Raw genomic sequence first — 19,275 nt, forward strand, 5'->3', positions numbered from 1 at the left:
AAACTTTTAAACATATTAAATAACTCCATTAACCCTTTTATGCTTATTTAACCTGCATATAACATCTATGAAATTATATGAATTATGTTCTATATACACTGGCTGTTTTTTGTCTAAGAAGTATTTCATTAAAGTTAAGATAAACAAGCTTTAAACAGCTTTGGACCAGTTAGTGAAGACACCTCAAAGTGAACTCTTGACATTGTTTTAAGAATCCTAAAGATTCTGTAGGTCTAACAATAGCTTAATTCAGACAACACAGTTCCCATAAGGAAGTGCTGAAGACAAGCCATAATAAAATGAAGTCAGGACCTCTAGTTCTACCTCCCAAAATATGCCATATGGAAATGTGTGCAATGTGCAGAAAGAACCTGTCAGATTTTATTCAGATGAGTTCACAAAGAAAACTGATGATATAGTGCCTGTTAGTCTGCACTGTATCCAACACTGCTATCCTACCCATAACAAGACCTCCAAGCACACGTCTGCATGTAACAGAAAACAGAAGCATTTATTTCCTTGACTTGGAGATATGTTAGTAATAATCATGTTAAATCCAAACAATTTTTTTTACTAATGCCCCTCTAGCCTAAAATACTTAACAAGACCATTTTATTATTAACTAATCTTTCAGCAAATTTTACCATAAAAGTAAGTTCAGCCTTACACAAAGGGAATAAAGAATTGCAGGACTTCATAGAATTAAAGGAAATGTGGGCTCACCTGTCACTGAACAAGTAAAACAAGAGTCAGGGGAGTTAAGCAAGCTGTCCACTGTCACAGTCACAGTCACATAATGACCACTTCATGAGTCTTAGTTCTACATTCCCTTTACATAGATTTCAACTGTACAGGAGACTTTTACTCTGAGATTAAAAAGTGCTCTACTTTCCTGGGTAGGAAAGTCACATACATAAGGCAGGCACCTACAGGGGCTTACTCACCTGAAAGTTAACCTTTAATTACGTCCAGGGACCAAAGACAGTGCCTCAGTCCCTAAGAGGAAACCTATCAAAGCAACAGCAGGAAAAGTGCAGCGACACAAAACAATACAAATATGTCATCTCGGTCATGATGGACAACAGGATATGTGTACATTAATGTACTGGTTTCTCTGAAACATTACAGCTCTGTTTTCATGTACAGGTTCACCAAGAAGAAATGCTTTTACTTACTGCAGCTTGTTGTTGCTTTAATTTGTCTCTGTATTCCTCTAATTCTTGCAGGTTGAGAACAGGTGGAAGCTTCTATAGCAAAAAAAAAAAAAAAAAAAAAAAAAAACCACACACACACACACACACACACACACACACACACACACGCACGCACGCACGCACGCACGCACACGCACGCGCACACACACACGCACAAAGAATTAAAAACTAAACTGTTAAATTTGGTTTCACTTCCCAGAACACCTCTTTCTAACTAGAGAACTACAAACAGTACACGCAACAGTGGCACATCCCACTGTCCTCCAATGTTTTTGTACAACCCTCCCTTGTTCAACTTCAATCACAAAAGCCTAGGTATCTGTTTCCCACAATCCCTGGCTTCAATCTCGTTCGGCCTGGCTCCACCCACTGCCACTACTCTGTTGCAGGAAGCCAGATCCACCGGGCCACTCAGCAGAAAAAAGTGTTTGTAAGTGATTTGTGCCAGGAGAAAATAAGGAAAGATTCTAACATTCATCCCCCACTCTGCCTGCCACCCCTAAGTATAAGAAATCTCAATGTAGACTTTTCCCTCTGGGATATTATGAATAAACTGAATGCTTTGTGACAGACAACACTATAAATAAGTCAGTATGAAGAACATGCAATTGTGTATATTGGGAAACAGATTTCAAGTTTAAGATGCATTTGCTCTTCTGACTTTTCTTATGGAGTTCCCCGTAAGTTTATACTGTCAGCATCAGACTGTTTGTACAGAAGGCGTTTCAGCACAATGCACAGTCACGACCAAAAGCTGGAGTAGCACACTTGTAATCATGGCTACACGGAAGCCTGCAGTGGGAGGGCCACTTAAACCTAGGAGTTTGAAGGCAGTCTGCACACCTTCCCGAGTACAAGTAAAAAGTCTTACATAGCTTTTCTAAGTATTCATTTTACATTTTAAGTAATTAAATTTTATTTTTTTAATTAGCATTTTCTGAACATATTTAGGTAATGTGGGAAATATGATGAGAAGCAACATAGCAACATGCTGCAGAGTGCCAATTAAAAACCCAAAGCACAGAAGCTCTTCCTGAACCAGCATTCTCAAGTTGCACTTAATAACATGGGCTGGCTGTTGATTAAGTTCATATTGTGATAATCACAGACCTGTTAATGTTTTAAAAAGCACGAGTTCCCTCCAAACTTCAGATCTCACAAGTTCATTCATATGCACTGAGAAAATAAGCTCCAGATGTGTTCTAATCAAAGTTTCTTTTTACCTCGAGCTCATACTGAACAATATCAAATGGATCCGCAGAAAAATAGACTTGCTCAATACTATTAATTAGCTCTTGTTCCGCTTGAGGGTCGCTCGGCTGTTCTCGGAGCTCCCTGAATTCCTCCTTTAAAAAAAAAAATAGTCATAATTATAGTATGTGTAATGTTAAAATCTGTCCACACAGATACAAATGGCCTGTGTCTTCAGTTGGCCACCTTCTGAGAGCCATTCTGACAAAGGACGCAAACTAATTAGAAGCCAGAAAACTAGAAAACAGCCAAACACTAAACACTGCTTTTCTCCTGAAGGGAGAAAAAAGGAATTCAGACTGTAACCTGAATTGCTTGTATGCCAGAAAGGTCAAAAGAACTTAAATGTTTAACAACAGAAATGCAAGCAACTCCCTGAATCTATCATAGACACATAGCACAGACTCACATTTTATCCCGCCAATAATTTTCTAAGATCTGTGTGACCACATAACAAAACACCATCTGAATGACCTGTGGGACATAGTCAGCACTGGGACTCTGGCAGTGAGCATCCACCTCTGCCAGGAACCAGGGAGGGCAGCTAAGTGAGTATCACTGGCTCAAGGGCAGAGTTACAAGCTTCATCCTGTGCTCTATGGTACTTCCTTCAATGTGTACTAACGCTGCAATTCAGGATCTGCGTGCCAAAGCTGAGTATTGGATAAAAGGTCTTCTTTCTCAAGATACAAAATGAGGCAGCCAGAGATTTCTTCTAAATAAGCTCTACAGACAGATGCTTATCCCTAATATTAGTGTCCTCGTACTATGCAATTTCATTGAATTATTTGACAAAACTTTGGTTGGCTAGAAAATTTCCTCAATTTAGGTATCCACTACTTCTCACACTGTTAATCAAGATAGTATGCTAAGCTAGGTAAGGTACACATGCCTACAATCCCAACACTTGGAAGGCTAACTAAGGGCAGCCTGAGCTATCCAGCAAGATTGTCTAAAAGCCAAAGACTCTGTCTCAAACAACAACTGCAAAACAAAGACACTGTTTTTAATTAGTTCTTTGAATAACCTCAGCAACAGGGAGGTAACAAGCAACAGGCTAACTCCTGGGCTCTCTAGCTATCCCACCCAGCATATTTGATACAGTCTAATGTCCATGAGAGAGAGCTGGTCTCAGAAAACATGGTAGAAGGCTCCAGAAGAATACAAGCACCTGAACACACACACAAAAACAAAACCAAAAAGCAAAACAAACAAACAACAACAACAAAAAACCCACCCTCTCTCACAGTGAGACAGTAAAAGCTGCACTTCTAGGAAAGTTATTTGCAACTCTAACCCACTTAGAACAGTGGTACTCAAATTTGGTTCAGGGTGTATGTGTGCTTGTGTGTGTACGTAATCCACACCACCTGTGTGGCAGCTTCTACTCATTCAATGCAAATATAAAGTGAGAAGAATGAAATGGAAATAGAGTTTGGAATGTTCTGGCAAACTTCCTCCCTTAAAAGGACAGACACGGGCATCTGAAATAGAAGCTTCAGAAGGGTGAAGTTACCTAAGCACCACAAAAAAATAAACGCAGTTGGTACCATTCAAAAAGAAATGCTGAGCATTACAAAATCAGTAATATTAGAGACTAATAACTGGCACCGGCACATGGCACCATGCTGATGCTGTCCAGCAGTCAGTACCAAGTAGGCAGATCTGAGGCAAAGGGCTCTCCGGCTTTAGCTGCATCTCTGCAACCTTGGAAATTTGATTTAGCCTCTTCAAACCTAGGTTTTTAATTTTTCATCTGTTTTAAAGTTATTAAAATTGCCAAAGGGAAAATGTGATTTCATTTAAAAATATCTCAGCAATGTACATTTCAAAATGTGATGAATTTATAAGAACAGTATAATCTGTATAAGTACAAAGGTCAGGTGCTATTCCTTCCTAGCAATCTACTCAGTCAACATCAGAGAACACAAAGAACTAAAACAGAATACCTCATACTCTGATACAACAATCCTAAGTGAAGGGCAGCGATGAAGCCTAGCAAGGCAGGGAAAGACACAGAACACACAAGGGAGGACTCCACCCAAACCAAATACCCTGGTCCACCACTATATCCCAGAAAAAAACGCCCTCCTTTGGACCCATCCAGTGAGTTCATTCAAACACAGCTGAGCTCATTCAAATTGTTCAAAAGAGGCTGTCTCCTAGTGCAGCGCCGCAGCCTGTGCAGCCCGGCAGGCTCTGCCTGCACCTAATCACTCCCTAAAAGCTTCTGCAGTGCTAGGCTGCCTGCTCAGTCAGACCCCATACTTCACACTGTAACTGCTCCTTTTCTCCATCGTTAATGCTCTGCAGAGCCAGGATTCACAGCACTCCTATAATTACGGATAAGACTATAATTCAACAGTCAACTGTATTCAAAAGGGACACGAAACAAAAACCGTTTGGGCAGTGAACATGGTCCCTAAACTCTTAATGCTTCTATTAGCAAGAAATAGCAAAAATATTACATGATGTGGGAGTATTTTAAGTATGCAAATTAGAAAAATAAACAGAAGCTACATTGCAAATTGTAGAATAACTGCATAATTTTGCTAGAATTAAAAACTCACATCCTAGCATTGGAGATGCATAAAAATATGCAATTCATCTAAAACAGAATCTGACAAGGTAATTTATAAGAGTTAGATAATATTTTTATACAAAATAACAAAAGACTTTCTACAAAAAAATTCTAAGGCAAACTCGTGAAAAAATAGAACCAAATAAAATTCTTTATGGCATACCAAAATGTTACCCCAAAAAAAGGCTACAACAATGAGATAGTTAAACTAAGTTTAGAATTAAATAGTTCAGTCTTGCCAATTGTTATATTATTAATGGAGTGTCTAAAGAATTTATTTTACAGTAAGTGTTCTGGTTTACATTATGATTAAATGAGTACTAAGATTAATGTGGTATAAATGTTCTCTAAAATGTGAAAATCCAAGACTAATCTGTCAACAAGGCTATAAAACGCAACAACACTTAACTGCTAATCACTAAACTACAGAAAATGTACATCACTGCACCTCAGAATTAAAGCTGGAAAGAAACAATTAAAGTCGTGGGTTTAACTGCAGACAGAGGAAATGAAAGCAGAGAAGGCAAAAGAAGAAATCAAAGCGGCCCACACTGCCATCAGGAGCTCGCTAGCCGCCTCACAAGCCCCACCGCGTTCCCCTGCTCAGTCCGTGGAGCTACATGCAGCAACAGCAATTTTATCCCTAACGTGTGAAACTCCCAGATGACAGCATCCAAAGGTGGGTAAAATTCGGCCTTGCCCTAAACAGTTACTAAAGCGGGGCCTGATGAACAAACAAACGGCAAGGCAGAGCAGAGGGAAGGAAGGAGACAAAAGACACCAAGGCATAAGTGCTCTCAACCTGATGGAAGAAAGAGGCATTCAGAGGACAGAAGAACAGAGAGAAATCCAAGCTTAAACTGAGGAGCAAAACATACTGCAATTCTGAAATTATGCTGCAGGATCAAGCAATAAAGAGCCAGCCCTGATTAAAAAAAAAAAATATGCATGGATACACATTAGAATTATGTTTTCCTGTACAGAAAATAAATAACATATGCTACTATCAACAATAAGTAGAAATGTTGGGTATGCTATTAACAGAATAAAGCAAGCAGGATTACTTTAAGAGACTGTCAGGGAGCAGTTACTTGGTACTTTAGACCTGTTTCCCTAGCAGCCTCACGCAGGTTGAATACATTACCACTTTATTCTCCCACTTTATCTCAGAGGCAGATAAAGCTACATAAGCGAACAAATAAAATGCACATATGAATGTAACTTTATGAAAAAATGATTCTAACAGATATTTCAGTCAATATCTCTGCTTTGGCTGGCTACTTCTTATCTCAACATAAAAACAAATGGTTTTATGGGAATTCAAATTCATAAAACAATTTAAGCCCTCAAATGAAAGATGTTATGAAACATTTCCAGGATGTTTATGGCTTCTAAAGAACTAAACGATCACTTCACAAAGCAATTTCATACTAAGGATTCATCTCTTAAGAGAATGCATCTGTGCTTAAGAAGAAAATAACTTTTAAGTTTTGCATTTCAAATTATCCAAAACTCCATACTAACTGAGCCAGAGTCAATCCAAAAGTAACTAGTTGTAAGTGCATAATACCCCCTCACAGTCAGAGTCAACACACAACAGCTTAAACACGTAACAGATTTAGGTTTTCATTCAAACAGATTACATAATTATGTTATGTAAGCTGACATAAAACTCTCCAAACACTGCATGCTCAAATGCTCAAAACACTGCAGAAAACTAACAGAAAAAATACTGGAACCTCAACTCCCCTTTTATATATGCTCGATTATCTACCTGGATGGCAGAGAGCCTACAGAGAGACAGAAGACAGGCTGGCTGACTAACACTGTGTGTTGAAAGGACAGTGGGAAAGAGAAATTTTGTTTTCCTGTAACGCTCCTTTTATTGTTCCACAGTTTACATATGCTCGATTATCTACCTAGATGGCAGAGAGCCTACAGACAGACATACTGACTAACACTGTGTGTTGGAAGGACAGTGGGAAAGAGAAATTTTGTTTTCCTGCTTGCTTTGCTTTTAACTGTTAGCATTTTTTCACCAGCCAAAACGGCAACACAAAAATGGCATCCTGTTACCACTGCTGCAGCCAGAAGCTGCAATTTCATAAAGCTAACATCATGATACAGCTCTAATCGAAAGCAAAACATAAATAAATTTAGTTGCCAAAAGCCATATACAGAGGATAGGAAGAAAAAAATACAGTTTTCAATATTCGATCAGTATTATTAAAGTCATAAATCACTGAACAGATAGATATTGGTTTGATCTACTTCCAAATGAAACAATTCAAAACCTATTTTCAGATCACAGATACCCTAAAACCATGTACCACATAAGATTATAATGAATTGCAAGATGTCTGATTACATGGGGAAATGGGACATTTTCTTATATTCCCACTAGAACAACAGTAATAATCTATCAAATGCAGTGGCTTCCTTGGTTTGTTTCTGTGCTTTTTAAATAAAGCAGGCTTTAAACCCTGTTTTCTTCGGGTTCTCAGTGCCATCTAGTGGAGTACTGGTTACATTACAATTTGAAAGGAGGACTCAACTAAATTTATGAACATTTGTTTGTACAAGGCTGTTAAAATATGACCATTTTAATCCAGACTTACAATAAAATTAGGTAGTCATTTTATGAAAAACGTTATAAATAAAAAATTATTTTAATTATACAAATTTACTACATTTTCTAGTTAAAAATCACAAAAGTTAGACATTATAAATTTTTTTATTTGACCCTTAGACAAATACTTGTACAGTTAAATGTCAACCCAATGTCCAGTGGTGGTTGGTGGTAATGTATGTCTTTAATCCCAGCAATGGGAAGGCAGAAGCAGACAGATTTCTGTGAGTTCAAGGCCAGCCTGGTCTACAAAGAGAGTTCCAGGACAGCCAAAGCTACACAGAGGAAGCCCTGTCTTGGGGGGGGGAATAAAAATAAAAATAAAAATAAAGAGGGAAAGTTTATCCAAGTCTAGGATTTTATTTCTAAATGTATTATATGAAGAACCCTGAAGACAATGACATTATAAACATTAAATTTTTATTGAATATTAAGCTGTCTGCCCTACTGAGAGAAGACACAGCACAGAGAATCAGACAGAAACCCCAGTGCACATCTTCTCTGTCTTTCTTTAGTTTAAGGTCTCTCTAGCCCCTCTTAAAAGACTAAGATCTGTGCCTGTGCGTAGAAAAGCCATCTCAGTGCCTGCAGTCCCAGCGCTGCCCAGAACCCTTCACCTTCTCTATCCAGTAAAAGCCTCAATCTTGGACTCTGCATTTTAAATGTCCTCCAACACAAGGCTTCTGCATTTCTCTGTCTGGATCACAGCCTCATCAGCAGGCTAGTCTTTAGCCTGAGCAATAAACCAGAACACACACCATTACCTTTCTTTGTTTGTTTCTTGTTTCCCTCCCCCCTCCTTCCCTCCTTCCCTTCCTCCCTCCTTCCCTCCCTAGTTTTTTGTTTTATGAGACAAGGTTTCTCTGTAGCTTTGGAGCCTGTCCTGGCACTCACTCTGTAGACCAGGTTGGCCTCGAACTCACAGAAATCCACCTGCCTGTCTCCCGAGTGCACCACCACTGGCCAGCCCATGCCTTTCTTAGCCAGTCTCTAAGGACCCTGCGGTTAGTGCACCTGCCCTGAACTAACTCTTGCTCTCCACAACCATGGAGATGATTCACACACCCAACCTCCCCTTAGAACTTACAGTCTCAAAAAAAAAAAAAAATGAAAACAAAACAAACAAACAAGATCAAGTAACAGGACCTCTGGCCCATCGACATACAGACCTACACCCCAGTCTTCAGTTCCCCTTCACTGGCCTCCTTTCCCTAGAGAATTCATCCAGCATGGAATTTGCAAACACTAATCACTTTTAACCTAACCAACGGCAGTATGATCCATCCTAATAATCTACCTACATTCACACTGATTTTATTTTACAGTCTTCCAATATACCCCAACTCAAGCTAATCTGTTTCTTTCCTGAACTAAGAGTTCCTTCCTCCAACTTGAAAGATACTATAATAAAGAAAAAAGAAAGAAAATAATTCATACATTAAGTTTGTAAATCGATCTGTTCACATGAATATCAGAAAATTAAAACCTTCAAATGTATCAGATTTTGTATAAATTGAGTTCCATTTTTTATTCGAATTCTCTGCCCAAAGGAAAAACAATTAAATATACTCTGGGGCTCGGAATGCAACAGCCTAAAGAGAAAAAGAAATGAGTTCATTCTTGAACAGAAGGATGATTTCAATGCTCTGCCCATACAGTGTGGTGATGCCACTAAGTGGAAGTACTTAAATGTTTCTCTGTGCCATTTAAATTGCATAAGGAGCATAAAGTAAGTACCAGCATATCCATCTTAACCCACCATTGAGTAGTTTTAACCCCAGTAAATCACTGTATTTTCCACGAAACAGACAGATTACTAAATTCATAATCCAAATTTCAAATTCACCTCTGTAAAACATGAGGGAGGGGAACACACTTCAAGCAGAGTAACCCAGCCTCACTGAGTTCCCCTCTTCACCCAATCTCCTTCAAGGTTGTTGTCATAATCTACAATCACCTTGGGTACTATGTGCCTTCACCAAGGACATGACTGTAACAAGAGCAGAGCTTCAGCTTTCCGGAAGGACCTGTCTTTCCACCCTACATCACCAGCTCCTATGGTGGAGCACAGTCGGTCTGGTACACAGTTGGGGCTCAAAACTGTCACTGAAAATTCACTACAAGAAAACATCAAGCTTGCAAATGTGGAAAATGGCTGGGTGGGTCGGTGGGTGGGTGTACACACACACACACACACACACACACACACACTCTCTCTCTCTCTCTCTCTCTCTCTCTCTCTGCATTAAAGTAAACAATGCTTACTTTATACTCATTGCTCTGCATTGAGTAAGCAATCACAGAACTGTAGTCCTCTTAGTTGTCAAGCTCGGTAGTGACTGCAAGCCTGATGCACAACAAACTTCAGTCTACCACCAGAGCATCACCATTCTGGACTGTCCAGTTCTCATGTGTGCAGAGCCACTTAGAGAAGGGGTAGCAGCCCTGCAGCCCCCAGGGCTTATGATGCGGTCCGCAAGCAGAGAGCAAACAAGCATGAGGAGCTTGGGAGGCTTTTTCATCATATCTAACGGAATCTTACATCAGAGGCGTCACTTCTGTTAACTACTAGTCATTATGCAGTATGTGCCCAAAAGACCGGTGCTTAGGTAACAACATTCACCTCACCTGCTTTCATTTGTTGATCCTGTGACCCGAGACTATACACTCTACCCAGGGTCAGACATCTCAAAGAAACACAGTAGAGGGTTCTTAGGAAACCTATGCATAAGTCCACTGCCACCAGTGGACATGTTGAGATATAAAGACAGCAGACCATTCCTACTAAGAAATTCACATATTTTAAGTGAGATTCATTCACTCATCAACCTGACATTGATTCTGAAACATGTATGTCCATCATGTATAATAGACTATTGCTTATCAGTTAGGATGTATGGTTAGTACTTAATTCCTAATTGTACCACAACCATTTATAACATAATTTATAATCTTATATTCATATATAATTGCATACACATATATATGATGTCTATGTCTTTGAACTACTTCATACAAAAGGATTGGAAGCATTTTACCATACTGCGACACTATGCTTGCATCTGAACTCCACTAAAGATTAAACAATAAGTACAAAACTGACCCCATTGGTGAAAGAGTCTGGAGGAAACAGGAACTGGCACTGGGGTGTGAGGAGATAAGGAACAAGGGAATTCTGGATTGAAGAAACAGCACACAGGCTGACAAGGATGGGAACTGCTGTTGGTGGGAATGTAAACTGCTCCACCTACAGTTAACTAAAAACTGACCTGCCCTGCAATCTGGTGCTCAGTTCCCCTACATTTACCCAAAAGCCTCCTGGCAACAGAGCACAGACAGACTTGCACATCAATGCCCACCGAAACATCAGGGACTGGAGCTAAGCTACAGAACCAACAGAGGTTGCCAACATCAGGGAATGGATGAAGAAAATGTGGTTTAAATACATAATAGGTGTTCTTCAGCCATTATGTAATTTACAGAAAAATGGACATAATGATCGTATTAAGCAAAGTAACAGCCTCAAAGACAGCCAGTGCATATTCTCTCCCATTTTCAGGTCCAAGACCATAAGTACATAAAATTGGACACATACAAATGACATGAAAGCAGAAGCTAAACTACCTGGGTAACAAAAGGGACTACCAAAGAGGGTGAAGGTTCAGAGAGGGCAGATAATGGGGTGTGGAGAGGAATGTGCTCAAAGTACATTATAAAGTTGTATGAAAATGCCCCTATACAACCCCATATAATAAAATAAAAATATAAAAGAAATTCTAGTGTGAGGGGGAAAAAAAAAGCTTCTTGTATTGAGATGCAAGACACACAAGACACAGCAGAAGGATGTTTTAATTACAATGCTCAGGGGGACTGGAGGTTTAACTTGGTGGTAGATTACTTTCCTAGCAAGCAGGGAACCCTGGGTTCAAAAAAATAAAAAAGTAAAAACATACAAAGCTGTTTAAAAACAAAATCTCTCTCATACACAAACACACACACACATATGCATACACATGCACACAGCACACACACAAACACACTAATCCTCAAATTAAAATCACTTGAATGCCTTTATCTGTGGCAGAGCTGTGATTCACAGAACAGCTCGAAGCAGCAGCCGCAGCAGCAATTCACAGACACTAACAGCAGGGTTAACAATGGCTGACAGTCTCCAGGGGAAGCCAGCTAGCTTTCAAGTGGCATGCATTAAATTGCAGACTGAGATGTTCACATAAATATTAGGAAATTAAAATCTGAAATCTATCAGACTTAGTACAAGTTAGGTTTTACTTGTTTATTCAAAATTCTCTGCCCAAAAGAAAAACATAATTAAATATAGTTTGGGCCCCAGAATGCTACAGCATTAAAAAGTCAGAAAAGTCAGTTAATAAATTATTTTACTTTATGTCTTCAAGTTTACAGCCTTCAAGCCAAGAAGTTGCTATAATAAACCCTAACTGTATTAATTTTGCAGTGTTTGCTTTACTAGTGACTCATACTGCATCCCCGAATAATGAAAGAAAAACATCACCTAGCTTATCCAAGCAACCACCTGCTGTGGGAAGCAGAGCTTCAGGGAAGCAATTAGTACCCAGAGGTTCCCCATCTGCTCTTGGGGAAATGAGAAGTCACACCAGATACATAGAGATCAATACCTTTCCAGGGACCCGAAGACTCTCAAAGGCATCAAAATCACTGAGGCTCTCCGGAGGGCTTTTCAGACCCTTAAAAAAAAGAAGAGAGAGATCAACACAATTTAATCATGCTAAAGAACTGTAAAAGGGTAGAACACACCTAGTGAAACAGACATGACAGTTTTAAAATGAGATTTTCCTTCTTCAAAATATAGAACATACATGCTGAGAACAACTATCAATTAATGCACATGGTCTGCTATGAAATATGAAATCAAGTAAGTATGTGCTCTGAGTACTTTAAAATAATAAGAGTATCATGTGGCACACTCAGCACAGAAGCAGGAGTCTACCTTAACCACAACTTTAAAGCTGTGTGTCCCAGTAACACTTACTTGAAGGAAGACTCTAGCTCAAACAGTATATAAGCGCAGAGAGCATTTAATAGTCCAGCATATGCAGGGGTCATTCACCAGTACAAAATGGTGATGACCAAAGAGGAGCATGCAGGCTCCTTTTAAGCACAGTCAAGGGGAGTTTCGGGGACAGTGAGGTCATCTCAAACGTAATTAGTAAGCAAGCATCAGTTACATTAGTATACTTCTAATTGGCTGAGGTTTTATCTTTGGCATATCTGTTCAAGCTTGGACAAGTCTGGATGTGACCCATAACAGGGGCTGTAGGGCTTGTCCTTGAGACATTATGGAGCTCACTCAGGCCTTCCTGTGTCCTCTTCCATGGCCCAGAATGTAATTTGTTGATAAATGTCTCTGTGCTGGGAAAGACACTTGTTTGCCCCTCCGGAGTACTAAAACTTAAATTCAGTTGAAAAACAACCAAATGAAAGGAAACAAGACAAAGCCTTCTAAAAACACACTTTTATTTAAGTCATTAACAAATTCACCTTTAAAAAGGATTCAAGCAAGTCAAAGTCTTATGATTTACAGATAAAAATACAATAAACCCTGATCTAGTTCAAAACTTTTAAAAATGCTAAAAACATAAAGTAAGCCCTTCGTTAGCCTTGATATTTCTCTCTGATGTAGCCAATTCATGCCGCTTTGCAGCCACTCTTAAGCAGTGTGTACCTTCTATATGTCTATTAACTGAAGGATTCTGCAAGCCTTACATATGCCAAGGAAAACTAGGAAGAGAGAAAGAACTCAGCATTTAAACTCCATTTCAAAGCCCCATGTTAAAACAATGCTAGTTAAAGAACTGACATTAGTCTTTTAGGCCAAAGCAGCCAGATGTTATTTTGAGGATTTTTAGCGTAGACACTACGTTTAGGTGCCTCTCATACCAAAATGTATAATGTGCTTCTGTCAGGTACTTCAGCCTAAGATGTTCTCTGTAAGATACAGGGTGCTTATCTTGCTTGACATGAAATAGCATCAGTCCCATCTACAGGTTTATAACAATATTTTCTACCACTGTTCCCAGATTATCCAGCCCACCCATCCTTATGTCCTGTTATCACACTCCCTACCTCTTGTCTCCAAGAAACAGAAAACCAACACACCACCAGCTTCAGAAGTATCTCCTCTTAGGAACTGCCCTAAATCCCTGTGTTTTAAGGCTCACAGTACTTCCCAGCATAACTAAAGACTGTGTCCAGTAATATCATCCAGGGTATTTTTAAAGATCCCTGGGCCCTAGCATGAACCTAAGGAATAGGTACTCCAGATTCAGATGAGGAATTGCGTTTCAACTAGCCATTGGAGGAAACACAACTAGACATATCCAAACCAATCTCTCAGCCAAATCAGGGAAGTTTTAAATACTAAGTGTGCATGCTTCTTTCACACATTAAGTCTCAGGGGAAAGGAGAAAGCAAATGGTAATTGCCTCTATTGCCCAATGGCAAGCAGAGTTCCCAAACAAAGAAAATGCACGTGTGCGCGCACACACACACACACACACACACACACAGTAAAATACTGGGTAGAAATTATTGCTCAGGCTCCAATCTCCATACTCAGCACTTTGTTTTCATGGGAGCATGCAACTGACTGCAGCCTGCAGCTTCTAGGAACACTTACTAGGATAGAGGCACTGACGCCTTGCAATGGAGTACATGTTGGAGCCTGTTGCAAGGCTTGGGCTGTTTGTCTCATCCTAGGTTTTCTGCCAGCAGCTCACATGATGGCACAGCATCAAAAATGGTAAGGCTGACTGAGACAACTAAACTTTCATAGACATGTATTAGATATACACTGTACCCATAGAAAGTAAAACTTCATTAATGATACTGTTAACCAAATGATAATTCAAATGATACTGCTACTCAAATACAATTTTCAAAGTGTAATTAGCATGTCTATTTAAAGGTTAACTAATTTGACAGAAATCTTTGAGTGAATATAGCATGTCTTTCTCTTTCCCTCAATGCTAGAATGTAAGGATACTATACACCAGTATCAAGAGAAAGGTTGGACCGCTAAATTACTACACGAGTATCAACAGCAAATTTGCTGTTGTACATTCTGCCAAATGTACAAAATAAGAATAATAATTGGAAGCCCTATGTCAGGAGCCCCGGAGGGGAATGGACTTGAAGAGACCACTTGGTTTGTACCCTGACTCTCCTGCAGCCTTGAACAACCTACCTACCCTTCCTTTGTGATATACCCCAACCATGTAATAATTCAGGGGTTGCTATAAAAAATGAGGCAGCTCCCGTGAGAAACCAAAGCGGGACCAGCTACATTAAAAACATTCCTAGAGTTTTAACCATTACACTTAGAAATATTAGAATCACAAATAGCTTTGCTTTTAACAAAACACAAATGAAGAAAAAAATAAAGACCTGGGTGTCTACAACTATATCTGACACTCAACTGTAATTTAAGACTATAGGTTGTTAACCCTTTCGTTATCAGTTCTTTTTTCAGAGCTTACCAAAATGAAGTCAGTTTGCTGTTTTCATCAAAGGCACAAATGCATTGCTGTAACTGTGGTGTTCTACTTCTCCTACACAAAACACTTGTTATCATCATTACCCATGATCTGATGTTCATTTCTGATTGCGTTTACAATTTAAACATATATAAAATTCAGCATCAATAAGTCTGCTTTTGCTCGTTCTTTGTCCAAATCAGATCAACAACAAAGACACTTCCGTTATAGCTATATGAACTTCTGATCCTCTTATGAGACTAGCAGTTGAGGTCCTATCAGAACAAAGGAACATTTGCAGCTATCTGTGTTACCTTCTCTTTCTACCAAGATTTGCTCATAATTTCTCTCCAACTCTCTCCCCTACATGTTTGTCTTGAGCCTAACCCTAGCCAGAATTCCACTTCATAAGTGTTGTTGTCAGAGCTAGAGGGGTGGCTCTGTGGTAGGAGCACAGGCTGTTCTTCCAGAGGACCCAGGTTCAATTCCCAGAACCCACATTGCAGCCACAACTATCTGTAACTCCAGTTCCAGGGGATCTGACACCCTCACATAGACGTGAATGCAGGCAAAACATCAATGGACACAAAATAACAATTACATAATTTTTTGAAAGTAGGTAAGTAAAAAGTGCTGTTGTCAGGCCCCAGAGCTGACTCTCACACCAAGTCTTGCTTGGTGGATCTCCAGCAGCTTTCAGATCCTTGGGGTTTTTTTTATTTTTTTCTCTCTAGCCAGCATTCATTCAATAAATATTTATTAAGCGTATGCTACATGCTGGTGGTCGGTCATTCATGTTGTAAGAGTCATAAAACGAACAGCTCCTTCATATTCTACTCTGCAGAATCTCTCTTAACATGAAGTGAAAAGGGCGGTTTGGGCTTTTCATGTATTGACAGTCACTCCACTTACCTTCAGCCAATACTGTCTGCCCATCTGTTTTTGTCAGCCATAGACCTGTAACTCCTAAAGGTTTATCTATGCCTCAGATTCCTACCCATAAACTCAGACCCATTTGGTGAAGTCTCTACTTTTTCCCTATTTAAATATCTAAGCAGCCTTCACGCAAACCAGTCAAAAAGACTCTTCCCTCAAATCACATCCCCTCCAGTTTCCTCCATCTCAGAAAGTACCAGTTTCAATCTTCTAACTACAGGGGCTACACCAACTTGGGCCATCCCTGACATTTATACAACACATAAGGCAACTGTTCTAGCACTCCATTCACAACAGGTCCACAACCCAGGCTCTCCAGTGCACCTGGATCCAGTGCATCACTGGCATCCTGGATAAGGCCCACACTCTTTACCACCTGGGCCACCGCAGGAGTCTCCCAATTCCTATTTCCTTCTTCCTCTATGACTAAAGCCTTTCTGGAGTGCTCTATCAGACTACATGGCTCCTCTGTCTGTCATTTCAATCAGAATATAAGTCACGGTATTTCCATAACCTGTAATGTTCCTGCCTTCAGCTCTATGCCCTCATCCTGACCTCATTCATCTCCTAAGGGCTTATCCCTTGCTCCCTTTACTCTGCCCACACTGGATCATAATAGTTCCTACCTCAGGGCATCTTACTTTGTTCTGCTGATATCGATATTCGCTCACGGGGCTCACCCCCTCACTTCTTCAGGCCTTTCCAGTTATTTTCCCACTGAGGCCTCCTATGCCCACTCTGTATCTAAAGCTCTAATTGGTCCTAAATTGTCAAAACTCCCAGGCCTCCTTACCTTCTTTCCCTCGAGCACTGTTCACCATATCTGCCCTGGCACTTGTGTATTCTAGTCACCGATGCCTCTTTCAAACCTGGAGTAGAGCCTGGCACAAAGTGCTCAATTCAATTTGTTGATTGAACTGAAAGAAGGAAGGCCAGCATAATGGGGAATGATGAGTAACGGATCCCATCTGAATAAGGCCAGCTAACAAAGTGCACCCTTCCCTGCGAGGCTTTTGCAAAGAGAGATTAAAATGGCCAAAGGGAGAGAACACAAATAAATTCAAAATTTCATAAACCAGAATTTCATTTCTCTTTAATATGCATTAACAGCATAATAATCTAATATATAGAAACCTTATATGTACAGCCTTAAACATATATAATTAAGAGAGCCATATGTTTGTATAAACCTCCTAATTTTACTTTTTTTTTTTAACACTATAGCTCCAGCATCCTGTATACATTCTGAAGATTTTTCTTTTCCTCTCCAATTAAACACAGATCTAACCTACTATAATTCAATAAACTGACTGAGGCTTAAAATTAGTACTTTCAGCACAGTCTGAATTACACTTATAAACACTATAAATTTATTATCATCAGTTAGCCAGAAGTGTTTGGTTCTTCTCTCCCATTCATTTTCACAAGGCAAGGTTCAAAACCAAAAAGAATCCAATCACCAAAGCTACTGCACACCTATGGTAACACAGGCACAAAATGGAAGTGAGCGCCAGCCTTAGGGACAAAGAGTCCAAAGGCAGCAGCCACAAGGCAGTTTACAAGTAGGAATAATAGATGGATGAGCATACTAATTAACAAGCAAGACCAAGCAAACGGAAAGCCAGACCAGCATGTAATCATCTAGGGCTTGTGGGGCTGCAGGTCAACTCCTAGTTTGTCTGTTCTCTCTCCTCCCACCTCGGCATGAAGCAGCCTCCAAACTCCTGTCAGAAGCAGCGGCAGGAAGCACACACGAGGGGTCAGATGTGAAGGGCTGCTAAATGCCTCTGTTCCCTTGTTTGATTTAATATTCACAGTACACTTTTTCCTATTTTCTTAACACCAGTCATATTTTCCTTGAAAAAGGAAAACCATTATGCCAGGATCACATACGGACTATCAGAAATCATATGTAACTGTCCCACCACCAGATTCTGAAGCATGCAGGGAAGTCATTTGTATTCTCTTGTGTTAAGGAAAACAAGTGAACCTTTGGTGAAAGGGCTCTACAAACATTTTTAAGCCACACTGATTTAAAACTTCCATCTAAACTATGCTCGTTTCTTAATAAAACAAGGAAAAGACGGAAAATAAATGACAATTTCATCTAAAATTAAACGATAAACAAATATCTAAAAAAAAAAAAAAAATCTCTGCATCGTCTTGAAGGAAATTGAGACACAGTACTAGGAAGCCCTAACATGTGAGACAGGATATATAGAGCAGTCCTATTCGTGAATTAGCATTCTGGCAAAAACAAAAGCAGTGTTGTTTTGCAGTAACAAGGATTTTTTTTTTTTTTAAGTAGCAATACACAAAGAATGTTCGCATACACTGGTTTACTGATGACCTTCACAGTGGTACTCTGAGATAGGAGGAACAGGAAAGGAATTGTCATTCTCATTTTCACATCCAGGAAACAAGGCTTGGATAGTTGCCCCCGAACCCACAACGCTACCAATGTTGTCTACAAACAGACCTGTTTCTTGACCCTCGCTCTTCTCCAGTCTTGTCTATTGCACAGACCCCACCTGCCTTCCCAGGGTACCTACTGGCAAACCGCCGCCTGTCAGGATGAGGGGGGACGCTGCAAAGCAGCTGAGACTGTCCTGGAAAGGAAGGGAAAGCAGAGAAGGGGCGACAAAGACAGGCCAGCTCCCTGGCTGGCCTTGTCTAAACGGCTGTGTCTAGGGGGACAGTACCCACAGCAGGCTCGGGTGAGTACTCCAGGCTGCCCAGCACCCCTGAGACCCTCCACCCCCTACAACTTAAGCCTCCGCCCACCTCTGCCCGGGGACTAGGAACTGAGCTCCTCTCCCAGCCGGAAGGAAGGAACTCTTTGCTTCAGACTACAGGACTCACCTGCCGGGTCATTAGAGATTTTATTTTTTGCATGTCGAGGTCGCGAGAGGATTACCCCGCCGCAGAGAAGTAACAAATCACACAAGACCACCAGACAGCCGGCTACAACACAGGGAAGCCATAGTGAGTAGTCACGTGGAGCTGCCAGCCTGGGTCAGCCTTCCTTTCGCAGAGCACGCTGGGAAGTGTAGTCTTCCGGCTCCACTCGCAGAAGGAGGATGACCTGGTCACTACATTTCCCGAGAAGCATCTCTCCCACGACCAGCACAC

At 40.3% G+C, this 19,275-nt stretch overlaps 1 protein-coding gene across 1 annotated transcript in view; it reads right to left on the reverse strand.

Annotated features, from left to right (window-relative positions):
* The window catches only part of Vps50 (VPS50 subunit of EARP/GARPII complex), an 89,451-nt gene extending 70,279 nt beyond the window's left edge, over positions 1-19,172 (reverse strand). Inside the window, exons 1-4 of the mRNA XM_051177192.1 lie at positions 19,006-19,172; positions 12,331-12,399; positions 2,438-2,560; positions 1,176-1,247 (exon numbers count right to left, since the gene is read on the reverse strand). Of these exons, the coding sequence (XP_051033149.1) occupies positions 1,176-1,247; positions 2,438-2,560; positions 12,331-12,399; positions 19,006-19,038 (297 nt within the window). The 5' untranslated portion in view covers positions 19,039-19,172. The remainder of the gene's footprint in view (positions 1-1,175; positions 1,248-2,437; positions 2,561-12,330; positions 12,400-19,005) is intronic.
* Positions 19,173-19,275: the final 103 nt, after the last annotated feature.

Source organism: Phodopus roborovskii, unplaced genomic scaffold (genome assembly GCF_943737965.1).
Source record: "Phodopus roborovskii unplaced genomic scaffold, PHOROB, whole genome shotgun sequence".
NCBI lineage: Eukaryota > Metazoa > Chordata > Mammalia > Rodentia > Cricetidae > Phodopus > Phodopus roborovskii.